At 38.9% G+C, this 13330-nt stretch overlaps 2 protein-coding genes across 3 annotated transcripts; one reads left to right on the top strand and one right to left on the bottom strand.

The window, feature by feature from the left end:
• Positions 1-455: 455 nt before the first annotated feature.
• LOC105285870 (protein wntless) lies at positions 456-6356 on the bottom strand. The gene is made up of 12 exons (XM_026969204.1): positions 5845-6356; positions 5565-5749; positions 5377-5482; positions 5184-5308; positions 4923-5072; positions 4605-4782; positions 4373-4500; positions 4268-4273; positions 4029-4190; positions 3711-3938; positions 3440-3593; positions 456-3295 (listed from the first exon to the last, which is right to left on the bottom strand). The coding sequence occupies exons 1-12, from the start codon at positions 5948-5950 to the stop codon at positions 3195-3197; spliced, it is 1629 nt and encodes a 542-aa protein (XP_026825005.1). The 5' UTR covers positions 5951-6356; the 3' UTR covers positions 456-3194.
• Positions 6357-6628: 272 nt separating this feature from the next.
• Positions 6629-13274, top strand: LOC105285867 (striatin-interacting protein 1). 2 transcript variants are annotated; one of them, XM_011350398.3, is made up of 12 exons: positions 6629-6846; positions 8776-8892; positions 8986-9269; positions 9366-9544; positions 9632-9945; positions 10005-10221; positions 10285-10439; positions 10545-10789; positions 11000-11227; positions 11309-11480; positions 11576-11780; positions 11917-13274. In XM_011350398.3, exons 1-12 carry the CDS (start codon positions 6844-6846, stop codon positions 12180-12182), a joined length of 2385 nt encoding a protein of 794 aa, XP_011348700.1. In that variant the 5' UTR covers positions 6629-6843; the 3' UTR covers positions 12183-13274. The 2 variants fall into 2 exon arrangements, with proteins under 2 accessions (XP_011348700.1, XP_011348699.1); XM_011350397.3 differs by lacking the exon at positions 6629-6846 and adding an exon at positions 8229-8318.
• Positions 13275-13330: the final 56 nt, after the last annotated feature.

Genomic DNA, 13330 nt, shown 5'->3' with positions numbered 1-13330 from the left:
CTCCGTCTCCCTTGCTCGCTCCTTCGAGAAAAGCTCAAGTACTACCAAACGAGTGCGATTCCGGCTCCACGTCCACCTCCTCGCCGTGTTTGTCGTCGTCGTCGTCGTAGTCAGCGGCCTGCCTCCCGTAACGGACTAGGTCCCGAAAACGCGAGGCTAGGGTATCATTTCGTCACCGTCACCGATGACGAGACCGTCGCGTTCGTCGACTGCCGTGCTTTTCTCACTCGTGTAGGCCCGTCGCTCTCCGTCCGCCTCTATCTTTGTCCCTCTCTCTCTCCGTCGCTGTTTTTCTTTCCCTCTCTATCGTTGCCTCTCTCGCTCGCAAGCGCGTACACACGGAAAAAAACCGTCCCCGTCCTCCTGTCAGAGAGAGAGCCTGTGCCACCGTCGTGTGAACGCCTGTCCTTTCTATCTCCCTCACTCTCTTTCTCTACTCTTGCTCTCTCTCTCTCTCGCTCTCGCTCGTACACCCCGCGACCTGTCAATCCACGATCTTCGCCACCATCTGATTCCGCTCTTGTCGCTTGCACACTGGACTCTCCTGGCCTGGCCGACGCTGCTGCCTCCGACGAGCGACGACAGCGATGACCGACGCATGCGCGTACCGCACTGTGAAAATCTCCACTGACGTTACGGCGAACTTTAAAACGTATCGGAAGGTGCGATCGACCAATCGCAGCCGAGCATCCCCGCGAGGACAGGTTAGGTCGCGGAAACTGACCGATTGCTCCGATTTACTCGCTGCTCAAGTTACTCCTCGGGTCTCCCGAACTCACTAGATACGCCGCCATTTTTTTTTCGCAGGCACGTGAGGGGAATTCAAGCATCACGGAATGAAAACTGCGATTTGGCATAATTCGTGTATTTGGTTTTAAATATTTCGTTCTGCTAGATAATACATCGTACGTTTAAAACGCAGAAGTGGTTACAACAGATTTATTTAAAAAGTGTATCAAAATTATTAAATTACATAAAACCTTGATCAATATACAGGATGATCACAATACCGTGTTACGCATCAGAGGATCGTACGATTACTTTTCGATAGAAAAACGTAACATTATTTTTGAAAATTATGATAACGCAATTTTCTTAATTCTTAACAAAATCATTAAAGGGCGATAAATTACTTAATTGTTGAATTTGTTGGTCAATCAATGACAAAAGCGGAGCGATCTTTCTTAAATTCCACTTACGCGTCTAACGGATACCGATTATACGCCTACAATACTCTATTATGCTATTTAATTTGATGAATATGCACTAACATTAAATTGACATAAGGAGAAATTTTTATTGCACGTTACTTATCAAATGCTATACTTTATGGGCAGTATCTTAAGAGGTCTACACCTAAGTACGTGTATTAAGTACATGCGATTACTTGTAAAGTATTATCAAAATTTTCGATCCAATTATTGGCTATAGATTTATATAAAAACACCTCGTGTTTATGGTGCACGTGAATTGGGACTTTCATTAATATTTTCTCTATGGAATAGTGTGTGTGTGTGTATATATATATGTATATATATATGATATAGAAGACACCGACATTGTATTAAGTGACAGACCTAAGTAACTTGGCACAACTCTCTGTACGGAATTTTCCTTTTCAAATACATATCGTATTAAATGAACGGTTCTAGATGCTACTAGCAATCATGACTGAATCTATTGCATTACAAATGATAGATGAATGCCCAATAATGATATGTATAATAATCGATCGATACAGATATCATACGAGACTTACGCAAATTATTTTTACTGGATTAAGAATTACGTTCTTCTCTTCATGACTCATGCATAATATATGATAACTACAATGTTATATATTTCCCAAGTTATCGTCTAAATTAATTCATTATTCTGCTGAAATTAACAATAAATCAATTACATGGACACCTAATATCCGCAACGTTTCGCAAAATGGAATTGAAATGCCACAGTACTTTCAGTTTTACGTTAGTAATTAAGAAATTTTCCCTACTAATGAAGTATGACTAATAAACGTTTTCTAATGTTCTAATATACGATAGTCACAGCTCTTATGCTAATAGATAAGTCACGCGTTAATACCGGGGAATTCGATAATTAAAGGAATGCTATCGCCTAGCTCGTATTTAGACATTGTAAATTATGTAATACTCTAAATATATTACGTATACATGCATGTACATATAAAAAAGTTATATGTAATACATAATTTTATATATATATATATATGAATGTATACGTATAATACTATAAATGTATAATACTGAAAAATAGTTTAAAGCACCGAAAAAAATATGCCGAGAGAAATTCTGGAATTTTTCCCGCGAGTACCAAAAACTTCATTAGTTTACGAACAAATGAAATGTTTCAGCCAATAATATAGTAAGCTCGGTGGAATATACTTTTACAATTTAAAAATTGATCTGAAGTGCAACGATACATCCTTATCAAACTATTTTCGATTATAAAGTACATGAGTTTTAGTCATTTTATCTCTCTGTGTACCATTTATGTGCAATTTATTTTTCCAAAATCAGACGTTGTAGAGACGTTAAGTGCAAATATTAAATATTGCAAGAGTGTTATATAATACATAACATTTATTATGTATTATGTACATAACATTCTTTATAGCTGCAGGATGATTATAATACCATGTCAGACATCGGAATTTGGAAAAAAATATTTATTAAAATAACATTAATAATTTCTATCTCATTCTGGTATAAAAAGAAATTCCTTTTCGCAGATTTTAAATATTATTTTACACGTTTCAAACTTACAACTTTGTCAAATTGTACAATTCGAAAATTGTATAATTTGAAAGAATTTTTAATAAAATATATCCGAAAATTTGCGTTTCTGATTATTATATTAATACATACAGAGATGAAATGACCTGTATATCTTCTGGTCGCAAATAGTGTAACACTATAAAAATGAGTATACATATAATAACATAGAAAAAAAGACACTGGAAGCAATAAATAATCGGATCTAGCGTATAAAATTGTGTAAGATAAGAGTATTATCAGTCCTTTCGTGTTCTTAATAAATAGTGTAAAATCTAAGTACAGTCCTACACTTACGAGTACTAATTAAGTTTTCTAACAGTTAAGTACATTAAGTGTACGAGTTCGCTGCCAACATCTTGTTTCTTACAAACGTGTCGATTAATTGAGATACATACTTTACTCTACCGCTGCTTTTCGTGCGAACGCAGTTAAAGACAGCATTTCGTTGGGATCGGTTGGCAACGGAGAGAATTCGATGTCTTCGCTAACGCTGTTCTCTGGAAAATTTAGAATACGTTCGTGTTATTTCATAATGCAGTAAATATATATTAGAAAAGAGCGTAGCTTAACGTTTCCAAACGCAGATATTGAGATTTATTATAATAAATATAATTTATTCATTCTTATTGGAGGACACTTACCAGATGGTTCAATTGGCCACTGCTTATGAGAAGGTGCATAGAGGCATAATAACGCGATAATATAAATGTTCCACATTCCATATACGCCAGTAAAGAAGGCGGAAGTCATCTCCAGTTGTAGCTCGTCATCCCACTTCCACTGTCCCTCTGCAACCTATTCCAGAAATTTAAATAATAAATTCAGGAAATAAATTATATATATATATATATATATATATATATATATATATATAACGATATATGCTTGCAGATATCTATTGATTTCTCTGACCTGTCCCAATATGAATCCAACAACCGTTAACGACGCGCACAGCAATGTGGCAATCATTAAGAATTTGAAGCGGTATATAACTCCCTCGTAGTGCAGACGTCGCGCCGAACTCATGCTAGGCAAGACCGCTCTCTTCGCGCTAATGTTCATGAAAACTTTCCAGATCATGTAGCACAAAAACAGCAGGTATATCCCAGCAGATATGCCAGCCAAAATAATGAAGGACAACTGTTGCGTATTTAAGGAAATCTATACTCGTAATCTGAAACATTACTTTAAAAAGGCGTCTTTCGAAAGCGCGGGAACAAGAAAGGATACTGCCAATTTCGTCCCGAGATCCGTCACCCAAATCGAGTAGAATGGATTCCTCAGCTGCACACCACGCTCGCACATGTCAAACACGAACAGCGAGAGGCATCCGGTACCTACCGCGGAGAGGTGCCGCCAGTAACATTTTATCGAATTGCTCTGCTCGCCCTCCTGACAGGGAAACGGTATATTATTATTAAAAACAGTGTTTTTTAATTATAATTCATAACAATAAAGAAAAAACTCACCTGAATCTAGTGGAATAAAATTAATGCATGAAACAAAAAAATATAGATTATTAATACAACAGTCACGAGAAGTTCAAGGAGTATTTTAACGAGAATATTGCTTACCATTAAATGTTCACCAGCGAAGACCAACCAGAACGACAATAACGTCGCGTAAAACACGCCTTGGCGGATATCGCCCAGCAGAAGCATAAATGGCATATCGTAAGCAAGCGTTAAGTACTCCAAGGGCACTAGAAAATATAATAAGTTACATATAATCGGCACGTTAATGGTAGATTGAAAATTGACGGTAAACAATATATATATATATATATATGTAGAATAATTAACATACAGTTTAGGAATGTTAAAGCGGAACCCAAAGCTAAGAGCATGTACTCCAAAAGTGCGGGCGATCTGGATAACATGTGCACTCTCCTCCAATACCAAGCCAGGACACATAGCACTACTGGGAAATAGACGGTCTTTAGACTCACCCACACTTTCGTGAATCCACCGTTTTGATTAATAGCCTGTTTTACGCAAAGGACATATATACATGAGTCAAATGATTCTCGCAGCACTTGCCAGTGTATCGAGAAAAATTGTTAGGAAAATTTTTATGATAATTAAATTCTTATCAATTTGAATTCTTTTACATTCCGCTACTAACTGTAAGCCATAAGTCGACGATGTGCCCCAGTCCCTGGTTCTTGTCCGTGTCCGCGGGAAGACGAATATTCAACAGGTAATAATCGTGGTACAGAGATCCTAATTCGAACAATGGTACGACGCTACAATTGTAATTGTATTGCTCCTGTTGCTGCAAGATTATAATGCAAAATTATAAATTCGTCCGTACGGATATTTATTCATATTTGTTCGTTGCAACGAACAAACGTGTGAATAATAGTACACTGAAAAATATAGTTACGTTCTCTATGCTGCAATCTAAATTTCTTTCCACGACGGAAGCAGCGTACGGCTTCCAAGCGTCATCTGGATCTCCCTTGTTTCGGTACGCCAGGCGTGCGTCCAAAGTTACCTTCGTCCTAGGAGCTGCGATAAGAAAGTACGTTAGAATTGAGAAGCTAACGAGAGCTCCGATAAAAAAACAAACACATTACCGATTTCGATCTCACTGTGGTAAGCTATGTCCACTTGCAAGACACCTATCAAGTTCTGCTGCCACCTGGAGTAATCGAGCTGCATGCTGTTTCGAGGCACGGGCATCTGAACAGATCATTCATTCGTGTCTGTTCGATTTGAAGTCGTTGCATCGGAATATAATTTTATCGAATGAAGCAAAATATACCTGAAACGTGTAGACGATTTGGTAAGCCTGATGGTAATTATCCAGGCTGTAGCGATCCATGTCCAGCGGGGCGCAGGAGCCCTTTCCCCTCGAGTAGAACCATTTATTCTCATCGTGAGATCCATTAACGCGCTCGTCTCTGCACGGTGTACTGAGAATGTTTTGACTACTGGCAGGCGTAGGTGCTGGCAAGGAATACACGTGTTGCCTTATACTTTGCAAATTGCTTTTGCGGAAATGAAAACGCGAAAATCCTCATTTATTTAACGGTTACACTTACCGATCAGGCCGCCTATCAAGAAGCAGACTATCTGCGCGATTATCAAAAGTATCACCAGTACCGAGAGCTTTTTGCCGCTCAGGTTTTCAATTATCGTGCCTTGCATCTTTCTGCTCCGACGCGCGTGTCCGCTCTGTCACGATAGTAATTGCGGTGGGTCCGTGTCGCGAAATTTTCAAAGCCCACCGACGCCAAAACCCGCCGCAGCAACAATAAACTCGCGTTTTGGAGCCGGGATCACAATACGCACAGTAGCGCCACTTCCTGTCGGCACCTTTGATGTTCAGTTAAGATGGAGATCCCACCGCACGTGAAATAAAGAAATTGCTCGATAACGCGGTCTAAACTTCTCTCACCTTTTTTTCGATTTTTCACTACGCTTTCTTTTTCATTTGCATTTTCTTCACGTTTCTCATTCTTCCGCAGCACCGTTTAAATACCTGTCGTTGAGTCGTGCTACTTGAAAATAAAAAATGTAATTGATTCATCTTTGAATCGCATTACTCGGATAAAAGAATTAGAAAAACACTTACAAAGCACTTTACATCCTTTTTTTATTTAAAAGAAGAAAAAGGATAGAAGGTGTTTTGTAGCATTCGCAGCGCCAACTGAGCTACAGCCTATGAATACTGCTCCAAGCATCTCAATTAGTTTCAGAAAATTCTGACAGATGACCAACCGTCCACACGTCGCAAGCTCGACTACTCATCTGTCTATTTTTTGGTCCTCGAAAGTTAGTTCCAAAAAGTCTCGCTGCGAGCGTCTATCGCCTTTGTCTGAAAAGTGAGGCAGTACGACTTAACGGCGGGTCGGACGAAGTTTTTATTTTCAGAATCATTTAGAATGTATGTCAACAGAATGTTAAACCGAACGGGGTTCGCATACGAGTCGTGCTAGCGATGATTGCGTTTGACGTTTTAAATACTAGTACCAGAGATTCCAATGAAAGTCGAGTGATTCCTCCCTGAATGTTCTCTATTAAATAATTTTAGGTTAAATATGGTAAGGATACCGTGATCTTATAATGAGTGTCTGCTATTTTCTATCGAATGCGTTCTATCTCTCACTGTTAGTGTTTGGATGAAACATATGGATATTCTATTGTACGTATGATCTTTATGAGTGTTACCAGAAGACAAGAATATACAACAGTTATAAATGTTTAAAGTATATCATAGTACTACGTATAATAGTACTGCGTGTGCCTGTACATGTCAATATGATTTTGTAAACCTTTATAGTTTTATCACTATAAAGTATGTGTGTCTTCAAGTATATCTTGCCTTTCCCATTCTTGTGTAATTGTTTTATTTCTGTATTATTTTATTTTTTTAAAGCTGATTTATTGAACGCAACAGATGCATGTAACATGAGAACAGTTTGGAAAAGAAAAATCAAGGAAAATGTTACTTTCAGGACATTCTTACATTATTTTCTTTATTCATCAAATGCTAGAAGCTGCTTTTCTAAATTGTAATCACAGTAATTGGCATGAACAGAAGAACATTAGTCTTCTAGCTTCCTTCGTACCTTAAGTTCTGCATTACTCTTTAATGCCTGAGTATTTTATTCGTAGAAAACATAATACTGCGCCTTCAAAAGAAAAAAGCTTTTTATCTCGATAATATGTTCATTATTAAAGTAAACGTGTGGACAAAAGAAACAAAACATTTAAATAGAATTTAATAAACCGCAACCGTCATGAAGAACATTATGCATAAATCTACTTGTCCAAACCACTTTCCAAACTTTCTGGTTTCACCCATGCAATCTATTCTTATTCTCATCTATAAATCAACCTATAAAAATAATATATAATCTATATCTATAAAAATAAAATTAATCGATAAAAATTCAGACTACTTTGTAAGTTCGTTATGAAACTAATATTCCCAAATTTTACCCTAATCTTTTACACTATCGATTAGCAATGACAAATGAAATAAAAATGTTTGCTGGCTAAATAAGGAGCTCGTCATAAATTCCGTAAAATCAAGTCGCGTTGGCGCGCGTATATATATAACCGCAATTATGCAGGAGTCTTATCAAAGTTAAGAACGCAGTTCTATACGACACGCAGGAATTAATAGCGCGCCGACCGTCTCCGAACAGTTCCGATCGCGTGCAAAGTGCACGGGAGAGCAACGAGCGATCGAGTGAGCGGCCTCATCGTAAATCGGGGTTAGAAAGTGACGTAAGCGGGCAAACAAACAGTTCATAGCGCGATTCGTTGTCCGAGCGACTGGCCGACGTAAGTGTCGATCCGAGTCCCGAACGTGGCGTGATTTGCAACGCGACCGGCCGTACGTTGCCCGTCAAGTGTCGGCCGAGATGGTCTAGAATCACGAATACGGGAGCATCGGGATCGAAGCCCGTCACGAGAGATGTTATGTGACGTAGCGATGGATGCGAACGGGAACGGCAAGCGTGATCCGATCCCCGTGTACCCGTATCGGCGTGCAGCCAGCAACGATGTGAGTCGAGTAATCGCGCTGTGACAGATACGTAAAAGCGTGCGAGTGCCAGCTCGATTTATGATCGTCCTAACCTATTTTTTGACAGCTCGCTCGCGTACTCTGTCATTTGTCTCACTTGGAATTTAATTACGTGATTATGATGGTGGTTAGACAATATTAAAGTAATAGTAAGCGATAAATAATGCGCGAGTGATAATGAATGTACGTAGGATGCAACGTTAAAGGTGTCACTTCCATGCCTGCGTTGTTTTATGTTTGACTGTAATGTGAAAAATACTTTGAAGTGTAACATATTTATGATAGTTTGATGCTAGTGACTAGTTATAGTCACTAGCATATCGCAGAGATAATATAATATAAAATATAATAGCCTTTGCTTAATTCATCAAGTGATATAACTGTAAATTATTTCATGCGCTCGCGTTTTATTGATTTGCTATTTTTATGATTCCAGGAAAGCAACAAAACTACAGATCTCGAGTTCATTTACGATGACACCGATACACACACCAACGAGATCGCCGAGCTGTACAGTTACACAGAACAATATGAGTTACAACTTAATCTTAAGGTACGATTCTCTCTTAATAATTTATTATAATAAGATAGACATAAAAAATAACTACAATAATGGAGTTATAACGTACCTTTGAACTGATTTCAGGCATTTGAGGATCAGATGGAGTGGTACAAGCTGCGGCCGTGGTGGCAAAACTTGACTAGGCCGCAACAAAAATCGGTAGTCTATAAATTGCTGGATCAGCTGGAGGTCTCCAACAAGCAGCTCAGAATGAAGGCGGCGCGATGTATCCTTTATCTAGCTCAGGGTTGTTGGGCTGAGGTACAATCTGACAAGGAACAACAAGACTGGAGTAGAACAAATGTAATGTTACTCTACGAAGCTGGCATTTTTCCAGCGTTTGTTGAACTGCTAAACATTGAGATCGAGTAAGATCATTTCTTTCTTTTTTTATATATACATATATTAGACATTAGAGAACGCACTTGGGAAACTTGTTACGTGCTTGTAATAATTCCTTTCAGAAATAGCACAACTGCTACCTCGGCAATGAGAAAGCTAGCTGTTAGCCTCGCCGATTCGATAGACCTAAGAGTCATTCTGTCCGTTTTGTATATTATGACAGAAGTCATGAGAGAGGAATTGAAAGACATCGAGCACAGCGAATACAAAAGTAACGTTGAAGCTTTCAAAGAGGATCTCGGTACGTCATCACGTTTACGCGACGTACCATGACATTACGTTGCAACATCAAGACGCAAAAATATTGACGCGAATATTTCCTCCGCAGTAAATCCATACGGGGAAGATATATTAATCGTCAAGCTTCTGAGCATGGTAACGTGCTTCTGTAGCGGCTCCGCGCCACATTTTCCCATGAAGAAGGTTCTCTTGCTCCTGTGGAAGCTGATCTTAGTTTCTCTCGGTGGTATCGACACGCTCAGAGAGTTGAAGAAGCAATATCGCGAGGAGGCTGGTCTCGACACGCAGCAGGAAGACACGATCGAAGTCGCCAGAACGATGCGGGCCAGCTCGCCGCCTATGAGTGCAGCGGACTTACTAGAAACGCAAAATCAGAAGAGAAACAATCGACCTTTTCGACGGGTAAATTTATCGATCTAAAGTTATTGATTTACAAATGTTAATTGTCAAATGCTTTCCAGAGTCTAATGAAGCAGAGCTCGTTAGATGATCCGGGTTTGGGTATGGAGTACGAGGGAGGCGAGCCCTCAAACAACGTCACGACGAATGAAGGGGACGGCGAAATCATTTTCTTTCTCGGCCCCAGCGGACCCGGTGGCTGGAACCAAACCTATTACGAAGACCAGAATAATCAGTCACAGTTAAGGCCGAGCACTCCGCAGCTCATAAAGGGAAAAGGTAATGTATCCTTTTTATATTAATTTATATTCGATTTTCTAATTTTCTAACATCGCTCCTCAGGTTTGCCATGGACGCCGAAGGTGAGACAGAAGGACGTCGATTCCTTTCTCGATGTTGCCAGATTGAAATTTGTCGGTTACAAATTGCAAGGGGATAGAGAGAGTCTAGCGGGTTTGCCGCAACCGATCCACGAAGGCGTCACTACTCTTAAGAAGGTATTTTATATATTTTCGATAATTTATTCCTATGAAATCGTATACCGTGTGTATATGTAATTTATTATGCTGAATTAATAATGCCGAAACATTAATATATTTTAGCACATGTACACGTCCCTAGCGGAAATTCAGATACGAAAAGAAGAGGAAATAGCGCGAAATCCAATGAGCACGTCGGAACCACCGCTTCGCCAAACGCCGACGGAAATTCTTTATCAAGCCATATTACCAAATTTGCCACAGTACATGATAGCACTGTTGAAAATATTGCTTGCTGCTGCGCCGACTAGTAAAGCGAAGACGGATAGTATCAACATCTTAGCTGACGTGTTGCCGGAAGAAATGCCGTGAGTGTGCATGATAATACATAATATTTTAATTAATATCAATTTTCATTAATGAATATCTTTATAGATATTTTTATTAATTTTTTATTCAGTTTTCATTAATGAATATCTTTATAGATATTTTTATTAATTTTTTATTCAATTTTCATTAATGAATATCTTTATAGGTATTACATGTATTTAATTATCACGCGTAAATCACATTTCTAGGATGACGGTACTGCAATCAATGAAACTAGGCATCGACGTCAACCGACACAAGGAGATAATCGTTAAAGCCGTTTCCGCAATTTTGTTATTATTGCTCAAGCATTTCAAGCTAAATCACGTGTATCAATTCGAATTTATGTCGCAGCACTTAGTATTCGCCAATTGCATACCTCTTGTACTAAAGTTTTTAAACCAGAATATCATAGCTTATATTGAAGCGAAGAACGTGTAAGTACGATGCGATACACTGGCAAGTTAAATTGCTAATTATACGCTAATTATGTCATAATACGATTGATATTGTTGCAGTATTCCAATTTTGGATTTTCCCATGTGCGTCATTGGCGATCAGCCAGAGCTGACCACCGAGAGTCTCGAGATCGGTCACACCCAGACCTTTTCTTGGAGAAATGTTTTCTCCTGCATTAATTTGCTGCGAATCCTGAACAAATTAACCAAATGGAAACACAGTAGAATAATGGTAATTGATTTTTATAAATTAAAACGAACGTCTATAAACATCGTAAAATTGTTTGCGAATACTAACTAATGCATCTGACTTTATCCGCTTTGCAGATGTTAGTCGTTTTCAAATCGGCACCGATTCTAAAACGTACACTGAAAGTGAGACACGCGATGATGCAGCTGTACGTTCTAAAATTACTGAAAATGCAGACGAAGTATCTCGGCCGACAGTGGAGAAAGACGAACATGAAGACGATTAGCGTGATCTATGCGAAGGTTCGACATCGCTTGAACGACGACTGGGCATACGGCAATGGTAATAATAAGTTTGAGACGCTTTGCGTTTGCTTGCCAAGTTAACGAAAGATAGAAAAACACTTCAAAATTCATCGTCCTTGTTATAATAAACGCACGAAAAAAATATATTTTAATAACGCACATTAATAAATTAGATTTAGAGGCGCGGCCATGGGATTTTCAAGTGGAGGAATGCGAGTTGCGCACGTGCGTCGATCAGTTCAATAATCGAAGATACTCGAACAGCCCGCGTGACGAGGAGATGGAACCCGTGGACGCATCGGTCACGTCCGTGCTCGGCGCGAATGTGGAGCTGACCGAGGAGTTCAAGCAACACTACGAACTGTGGCTGCAGCAGGAGGTATTCGAGAGGAGCATCAATTGGGACGAACTGTTGGATCCCGCGGCGTGTGAGATCTAAATTTCCTACATAGAAATCGTATTTTCCGATTAATTAAATCCGAGAGCTGGATCTGAGCTGAACGATGAGACGTTTTTACGAGTTACATAGTTTCACCGCTGTGAAAAGTGTTCAAACGAGGAGAAAGAAGAAGGAACAACATTGCCATATCGACACTGAAATCTCGAGGTTGCATTTGGTTCACGCGGTGAATGGTCCTAATATCTAGGAAACACTTAACGACATTTCCGGCGAAATGTCTTCTCAATTTTTTTGGTATTTCCTTTGTGCAATGCGAAACTTAGTATAGTCATTTTTTTTAATCACTAGATAAAACCACCAACGTTTTATTATAAATAAATGTATCATCTTCTCTTACGTTTGACTGCTGAAGTTTAGCGCACATTTTAATCAGACGCATTGATTTTCTTCCATTAAGAGGCGATTATCCGAATTTCCGTAAATCAAGCTGCTGCAATACCGTAACATAATTTACAGGCATGTATCAACGCGTCAAAATCAATTTCCTACATTTTGTATGTTTTTTACATGTCCCAGGCTCCTTCTATCACAATAATGATCGCAGTGAACTTCGCGGAAGCATCTTGATGTACATGTGCAGGGGCTATCTTTCCCCCAGCCTGCACCATTTGATAATACGGAATATATATACATATAACTATTAACATGTATGAATTATGTATATCCTCGGTTCATCGTTAATCATGACATCAATTTGTATCTATATATTCATGTATAGCTGGTCTTATTATAAGAGAGAGAGAGAGAGAGAGAGAGAGAGAGAGAGAGAGAGAGAGCTGAATGGCGGAGTTATGGGCAAACCGCAGAACGTGGCGCTGTACAAGATGCAAGATAATCGGTTACCGCTCATCTATACTTAGAGTAAGGGTTTTTCACAGTGATAGATATTACACAGCAGTTACAGCAGTTCAACGTTCTCTTATTTATTTATATAGTCTCGTAACTGAATAATCATACGCAAATCTCTAGTGCTGTATAATTTATGTTATTGAAAATACTTGTACAGAGTATATCGCGATTGGCACCAAACTGTTTCGATTGTCAAGATTTAATAAAACCAATCTAAATATAGGAACTCCGATATATTTATTTTTACTGAAATGCTAATGACAATGATGGAGGAAGAA

Source organism: Ooceraea biroi, chromosome 4, assembly GCF_003672135.1.
Source record: "Ooceraea biroi isolate clonal line C1 chromosome 4, Obir_v5.4, whole genome shotgun sequence".
NCBI classification, from domain to species: Eukaryota; Metazoa; Arthropoda; class Insecta; order Hymenoptera; family Formicidae; genus Ooceraea; species Ooceraea biroi.
Note: the sequence above shows the minus strand (reverse complement) of the source record. Positions and strands in the feature narration are given on the sequence as shown.